Raw genomic sequence first — 7,715 nt, 5'->3', positions numbered from 1 at the left:
GCGGGACCGAGCGGGAGGCTCGGCCTGACCCTAGACTCCGGCCCCCCTCTCGGTCGCGGGCCCACATGCTGCTGCCCACCCTTCGCTTCCCGGCCCGGCCAGGTGCTTCCTTTGCGCCCTGCCCTCAGGGTCCCCACCCTGGTCCGGGCGGCCGGGAGAGGGGTAAGAGGCGGTGCAGAATGGGGACAGGGCTGGGACGGCCGGCTAACTCTCCTCGGCGCCAGCCTTTCTGCCCCACATCCGCCAAATAGAACGATCGTGCCTGTGATCTGACCAGTGCCTCCCTTCCGGACTCCCTCCCTCCATCCCACTCTCAGAGGTGGGCGTCGGAAATAGGGCGGACCCTCCCGGAATCAAAACCCAAACCGTGGGACTTAAGCCAAGTGGGAAATCACCCCCCACCCGGATGTGAGGGAGGGGGGAAAGGAGGAAAGGCTGGGACCAGCAAGAGGGGTCGTGTGGGTTATAAGCAGAGTGGGCCACCGAGGAGAAAAAAGGAAGATGACTGGGTAGATGTCCGAGGGTCTCTGGTGAGGGGAGAGGCAGCCTGGGGCTCTACAACCCTCTGCCCAGCCAAAACCTACTCCCCCCCACCTCCTTGCTTTCCCTCAGCTTCACCATAAAAGGGAACGGCACTGAGCCAGGCTGGGGCCAGGGGCTGGGCTGTTTCTCTGGAGCTGTCAGGGGTAATGGAAGCCAGTTGCTCTGCGGTAGAGGGGGGCCAGGGCTCAGGGGACGCCTCTGCTTCTCTGAGCCAAAGAAAACTACAGGAGCTGCTATGGGGCTGGAACAGCTGGGTAAGGGGACTGACTGGCAGGCTGTGTGCACGGTGAGCTAAGGGTGCACTAGCCCGGAGTGGGCTTCCCTGGCCTGGGACCATCAGCAGTTTGTCCTCCATGCACCAGCCCAGTGACTCCTAAGCTTGGTCTCGGCCTTTAGCAGTCTGTAGTTTCCCGGCCTCCCCTCTCATCACGCAGCCCCCACCATTTCCCAGAAGTTTTCTGTTTAGAATCCCAACCCCATGTTCCCTCCACATAACGGTGAAATCCCAGCCATGTACTCCCTCATGTGTCCCCTCAGTGAGCAGTCTGTTCCCAGCTCTGCTCTGGGAGAATGAGGGTCTAGGTCTTAAAGGATTACACACATTATGCTTTGCATCTCCTGGAAATTTGAAGCAGATCCAAGAGCAACCAAACTTTTAGATCTGTTGAAACACAACTAGATCCTGGAAAGTAGACTTTCTAGACTGCAAATGACATAAGGGAAGGCCTTGGAAGTGCTTCAGCTTTCCAAGGCTGTCCAGAAACCAGCTGACCCAGTTGCAAAGTAAACTAGACTCTCAGAGCTGAAGGGGGCCTTCAAGGTCATTTTCTGAAGAAGGAAACTGAGGCCCAGAAGGTAATTGATTTGACCAAGGTTCTACAAATGGTTAGAGACTGTCACCTGATCCTTCTTCCTCTGTTCCATACTCTGTTGTGTCAGACTGTGGACTCAATAAGTTGTCCTAGGGTCAGGGGAAAGCGGAAAAAGTTTTGTTTTAGAACCATCCAGAAATGTCCTTCACCTCCCAGAACTTCCTGTGCCTAGGTCAGCGAGTCTTTATCAGCCTTGAATGGGTCATTTGGCCTAGTGCCTGGAGGAACATTTTAACCAAGTTAAAAATGGTCTCCAGGACTAAACTGGACTCAGCTAAGAGCTAACAACTCCTGAAAAAAGCTTGGGTGGAAAAGTACGTGGGAAGTGAGACAAGTGAAGCCTTATCCTGGGGGAAATCGGGGGAGAGAGAGGGTTAGGGGGCACGTGGGGCAGGGGGGAATGTGTGGAGCTTAATCTCTGTGATTAGTGTGACAATTTAAAGCAGAAGACATAGTCAGGATTAGGCTCAGGAGTGAAAAGACAACAAGACCTGGAAAAGGGGCACTGGGCCCTGCATCCAGGGAGGTTAGCTCCTGAAGTATCGTACCTGTGGGAAGGGTTGGAAGGAAAAACAATGTGTGCATTTGTGCATAGTGGACTTTTGCTCAAGAGTCCCCACAAGCTGGAATTCCCATCTGGGTTGGCATGACCCAAGGCCCGGTTGTTATTATTCCCCCCTTTTTCCTCCCACTCTTCAGTCTTCTGACCGAGGGTGGTAGGCATAAAATGCTCCTTACTGCTGGGGCCCCTATCTCTCTGGCCCCAGGCACAGGAGTTCATTGCGCCATCAGTGATGGTTGACTGAATGAGTTAGCTGCCTGGTACAGCCAAGATTTCCCATTGGCACTAGACCCATGGAAATCTGTCTTGGAGAGGTTATAAAATAGATCTTGTCCTAGTGCCCGAGGGACTCTTAGCCTTTTTTGGTCTCAGGAATTCTCTTCCAGTCTCTTTGGCAATTTGTGGCTGCCTATCAATACCACCGCCACCACTGCATTCCCTCTAACCTTAGTCTCCACTGCAGCCTGCTTGCCCAACACCTCAGGCCGCCCCAGTGAACCCACTGATTTCTTTGATATCTCTGAACATTCATGTCAGGCTCTAGGTCTTGGCTCCTAATTACAGGACTAAATGAAATGCAACCTACCGCCATTATATTTCAAAGGCAACATTTTTGACTTGACACACTTAAAATACAACAGATTTTGTAACTTAAGGGGGCAGGCAAAGGAACGGGTGACAACTGAGTAGTCACAAGATGGCTGGGATGACTTTTTAAGTTGCCAGGAGCTCCTGAACGGAGAAGACCGGGAAGAGCAGAGAAAGCAAATGCACAGCAGCAGCCAGGGCCACCTGGAGGGGAAGTGAGTGAGCTTCCGGCCAGGGCCAGGGCCAGGGCCTAAGCAGCTGCCTTCCACTGACAGCGACTTTGAAATCAGGACCTTCTAGGACCAACTCCTTCAAGTCTCCCTAGGTGCCAATCCCCTCACCTCTAAGGAACAGGCACAGGTTTCCATTTCTGATGGTTCCAGAGTTTACTGTCACCATCCTGTCTTTTCGCCAACATTTCTTCCAGTCATCAGGATCATATTCTGGACGTCAGAGGTAGATCACTCAGATTCACATTGAAGATTTGGTGGCATCCATTCTTATAGTTTCCAACTATTGTCCTGCAAATGGTTCCCAGAATCAAGACCCACACTGCTAACCATCTCCTTTGGACGTTTATTTCCATTGAGATGTGTTATTCTCATCTTAAACTCAGGATGCCCAAACGAAGGTCATCTTTCTTTCCTTCAAACCTGCTCCTCTTCTCGATTTACTCACGCTGGCTCAAACCCTGGAAGCTTCTGTGGTGTCCCCCTTCATCTGGTCCCTCATTACCCATGCAGTCACCAAGCAGTCACAGCCTTCCCTTCCACGTCTGCGTCACTTTGCAGTGTAGAATTTGGAAGGGACCTGAGATGACAGAAAGATGGCAGACCCCCGGTGGAGTCAGGGGGTTTGCTCAAAGTGATAACACTATTTAGAGGAGGAGCTGGAACCAGCATCCTTGTGCCCTAACACCCTGCCCATTGCTCTTGCCAAGAATATCTTCTTTCTGCGTGTGTATCGACCCCCTACTCAAAAACTTGTAACCCAAGCTGTTAACCAGTCATCTGAACCTCTCCCTGATTTTTCCACAATCAACCTCTCCGACTTCCTGACACAAAGAAGAGCTAACATTTACCACGTGCCAGACACTATTCTAAATGCTTCACATGGATTAACTTAAGCCACATGAAACTAGGAAGGAGGGAACTATGATTATTCTCATGTTACAGATGAGGAAACTGAGACAGACCGCTTTCACCAACCTGAAATCTCTCCCCCTCCCCCCGTCCCTGTTTTTTACTTCCCCCCACTACCACATTTATCAGATTCTCTTTCTTCCAATAGCTCTTCTCTGACTCCCCACAGCAGCCAGCTATCTTTCCCCTCCTCTTACCCAGAGCACAGCATCCATCTGGCCTTCTGTCTGTCCTGCCCTGTGTTCGTTCTGTCGGGCGCTTGTGTCCTGTTCCCCAGCAGGACCAGCTACTCCTTACTGAGTCCTACACGTGCCTTTGCTACCCAGGCACCTCCGCAGCGCCCACACACCAGGCTCTCGCCTCCTTTCTGTCTAGTACTGCTGCCTGGCTCTCCCAAGCGGCCCACCACGCAGGGAGACCTGTACAGAACACAACGCTGGGGGCCAGATGGTGAGGGGGGCCGGCTGACAGATTCTGACAGAGTCTATGGGCAGGCTGGTGGTTGAGTCAACTTCCTTACTTGCCTCAGAGGCTACCAGACTTGGCTCCACTCTAGGGAGTGACTTCCTTCAGGCTAAATACATCGGGCCCAACTCACCTCCCTCCTTCCCTCCCCTCCCGCACTCATGGCTGACCTTCTCCAAGACAAGTCTGAGACCCATGTTCACCTGGCCTTTTGAGAATGAAAGCCTTTTTCCTCTTGCCCATGTCCTCTCCATGCTTGACAGAAGGCTACTCCCCACTTCCAGATTCTTCTGGCTTCTCTGAATTTCTTGCCTGCCTCAGTGAGTCCTTCTCCTTTTCCTCTCTGGCCCAGTAGCCCTCACTCCTCTCCTCCTTTTTCCTCGCAAGCCACTGACCTGGGTACCATTTATATTCTAATCTGAGCCCTGCTCTTGACTTGCTGTGTTACCTTGGACAAGTTACTTTCCCACTCTGGGCCTCAATGTTCACATCTATGAAAGGAGGCAGCTGGACTAGATGGTGAGTGGCTGTCCTGCTGAGCCCTGCGATTCTTTCTTCCTTTTACAGCTCTCCTCTCCACCTCTCGCCTGTGGGCTCCTCTCTCAGGCCTTCTCTCCCGGGGTAGGCCTGCCCTGGCCCCAGGAGAGCTGTGGCTCCAGCTCCCGTTCCCTGTCTAAGCGACCAGCCCTGGGCCTCCTCCCCAGCTCTGGCCCCAGCTCCGCTCCATGTGGCCCGTCTGAGAGGCTGGCCCCAAGCCCGGGGGCAACTCCACATTTCTCTGTTTTTCCTTTTTTTTTCTCTCTTTCCCGGAGTTAACAAGAAGCAGATGTGGCGCACGATGGTTGGAGAGGTGGGGGGAGGAAGGGGGAGGCTGGACCGCCAGCCAGACAGGGGGGAAGGGAGGGGAGTGAGGGAGAGAGAGAGGCGGGAGGCCAGGGCCCGCCCCGAAACCACTCTTGCGCCTCTGAGCAGCCACAGGGGCAAAGCCCTGTCACCCTCAGGATCCAGTCATTGGGGAAAAGCGATAGGGAGGCCAGAGGAGGGCCAGCTGGGGCGAGCGGGTGGAGGCCCAGGAAGCAGCATCTGAGAGGGCCAGGGACCAGGCACAGGAGGCCGGGGGGCACAGAGAACAAACCCCCCTCAGAAGTGGAGAAGAGGAGAGCGGAAGGAACCGAGGGAGGGACAGATAGGAGCCTGAGGAGGAAAGAGGAGGGGGAGAGGGGTCAGGCCAGGCGGCCAAGGAGGAGGCGTGCGGCTGGGGGCTGCCGGCAGGAAGCTGGGGACAGGACCTGCTGTCCCTCGGATCCGCGGCGTCCCCCGCTCCAGGCAGAGGCGCCGGTGGTCAGGCCAGGATGTGCCTCTGAGGGCCACCACGGAGCGCCCCCGCCATGGCCCCCGGAACCCTCTGGAGCTGCTACCTCTGCTGCCTGCTGACCACAGCCGTGGGGGCGGCCAGCTACCCTCCTCGCGGTTACAGCCTCTACACTGGGAGTGGCGGGGCCCTCAGCCCTGGGGGACCCCAGGCCCAGAGTGCCCCCCGGCCTGCCAGCCGCCACAGGTAAGAGTCTGGGCCCCAGCCCGAGGCTGGAGGTAGGTGGGAGGGTGGGTGAGAAGGTGTGTATCGGGCCCCGACCTTGGGTCCGCTCTTCTGGGCTGTCCCCGCCTGGGGCAGGGAAGGGGGAAGAGGAAACCCATCCGCCAGGTGCTCTTCACATGCCCGCCTTCCTTCAGGGCACTTCCAGGGCCCCCTGAAGAGCTAGGTCCCCCCCCAACCTCAGGGAGATCTGCTTCCACGTTAGGCGCCCAGGGAAACTACCCTGAGGGACACCAGCCAGGCCTTCCTGCCAGCCGCCAGCTGCATACCAGCCTGGGATTCTCGGCAGACCTCTCATTCCTCTCTAGGGCTCCCTCAGCCCCATCCAGTAACCCACGCTTCTGACGCCGCTCCTCTGCTCCCTGTGGCTCTCCAGCCGACACGGACCAGAGACTGGCGCGAATGGGGCCAAGAGTGTAGAACGTCGAGCCCCAAGGTGGGCAGCGCTCATCAATGGCCTATTCTCTCCTTAACCCTGAGCTGGAGCCCTGCCTGCCCCGTCCTCTCCCCTGAGTGGTGGGTGGAAGCCAGCATCCAGGGGATCACCAGGGGCCCTGGCCAGTCGGTTCACACAGGCCACGCCAAGCTGGGGGTCGAGACAGAGGGACACGAATGAATGTGTGGATTCAGAGGCTCCCCACGTGCCCCCAGCCACGAGGATCAACATCTCGTGGTTGTGGTTTTGCATCTACATCTCCTGTCCCCATCTTGAAAAGTCTTTATTGACTCCTGCTGCACAGGAAGGTGGGGGGGCGGGGAGCCGCCCCTGCCAAAGCCCTGGCTCCCACCGTTCCCAGGGGCCCTTCATGTTTTGACCCTCCCTCCGCCCCTCTGGTAGCCCCCCTGGGCCTTCCTTGGGGGTATGTGTCTCTGGATCTTGGGCCCACGTGGGGTTGTATCTGCAGGAACTGGTGTGCCTACGTGGTGACCCGGACAGTGAGCTGTGTCCTTGAGGATGGAGTGGAGACCTTCATCAAGCCTGACTACCAGCCCTGTGGCTGGGGCCAGCCCCAGTGTTCCCACAGCATCATGTGAGCACCTCCCCCTGCCAAGGGATGTGCACTTGGCTGGGGCTGGGCTAGGGCGGCCAACTGGGGGCATTTGTACCAAGCAGGTAGCAAGGGGCAGGACCGGGGGCTTCAGTCACAGCCAGCTGAGGAGATGCTGAGGCAGCAATTTGGCTGGTGGAATACTGAGGGCAAACTTACCTGGACCACCCTGCCAGCCCCTGGAATGCCTTTTCCGGGCTGGGTCACAGTCAAGGAGAGTTGTTCAAAGTTCCAGCACAGGACAAGGGGAGGAAGAGTAGGGATTTGGCCCTTGGCCAACACGCTGACAACTGTCAACTGAGCAAGGCCACATGCTGGTCAGTAAGGGGGACCCAGCCTGAGGGACAGGTCTAGTCCACCAGCGGCTGCTCACCTCTGAGGACAGGGGCCGGGATCACTACAGGACAGGGAGGAGTCAAGAGGCCTCCCTCTGCCTCTCCCAGGTACCGCAGCTTCCTCCGCCCTCGCTACCGCGTGGCCTACAAAACAGTAACGGATATGGAGTGGAGGTGCTGCCAGGGGTACGGGGGCGATGACTGTGCCGAGGGCCCTGCCCCGGCACTGGGCCCTGCACCCACCACGCCGCGCCCCCGGCCCCGGCCCGCCCGCCCCAACCTCTCGGGCTCCAGTGCGGGCAACCACCTGAGTGGACTGGGTGGGGAAGGTGAGTACCGGAGCTGCTGGGGAGAGGAGGGGAAGGCGGTGCTGGGGGAAGCGTGGGCCAGGCTGCTGCGGGGAACCCCTGCTCCAGGTCAGAAGAGGGGACAGAAGGGAGTTAATGAGATCCCTTCCCATGCATGAGAGCAAGAGCGAGTGAGAGAGAGAAGAGAGAGGGAGAATATGTCTGTCTGTCTGTGTGTGTGTGTGTGTGTGTGTGTGTGTGTGTGTGTGTGTGTGTGT

General features: G+C 56.9%; 1 protein-coding gene across 2 annotated transcripts in view; it reads left to right on the top strand.

The window, feature by feature from the left end:
• Nucleotides 1-5,070: 5,070 nt before the first annotated feature.
• EMILIN1 (elastin microfibril interfacer 1) overlaps nucleotides 5,071-7,715 on the top strand; it is a 7,918-nt gene continuing 5,273 nt past the window's right edge. The window contains exons 1-4 of one of the 2 annotated variants that reach the window (XM_027113596.1): nucleotides 5,616-5,730; nucleotides 6,075-6,202; nucleotides 6,672-6,797; nucleotides 7,259-7,479. In XM_027113596.1, coding sequence (XP_026969397.1) covers nucleotides 6,796-6,797; nucleotides 7,259-7,479 — 223 coding nt within the window. In that variant the 5' untranslated portion in view covers nucleotides 5,616-5,730; nucleotides 6,075-6,202; nucleotides 6,672-6,795. Of the gene's footprint in view, nucleotides 5,731-6,074; nucleotides 6,203-6,671; nucleotides 6,798-7,258; nucleotides 7,480-7,715 lie in introns of both variants that reach the window. The other variant, XM_027113595.1, reaches the window with a different exon arrangement.

The sequence above is a fragment of the Aethalodelphis obliquidens genome, unplaced genomic scaffold (assembly GCF_003676395.1).
Source record: "Aethalodelphis obliquidens isolate GAN/ISIS:26980383/991018 unplaced genomic scaffold, ASM367639v1 scaffold12, whole genome shotgun sequence".
In the NCBI taxonomy this organism is placed as follows: domain Eukaryota; kingdom Metazoa; phylum Chordata; class Mammalia; order Artiodactyla; family Delphinidae; genus Aethalodelphis; species Aethalodelphis obliquidens.
The sequence above is the reverse complement of the archived record's forward strand: the minus strand, read 5'-3'. Positions and strand labels throughout refer to the sequence as shown.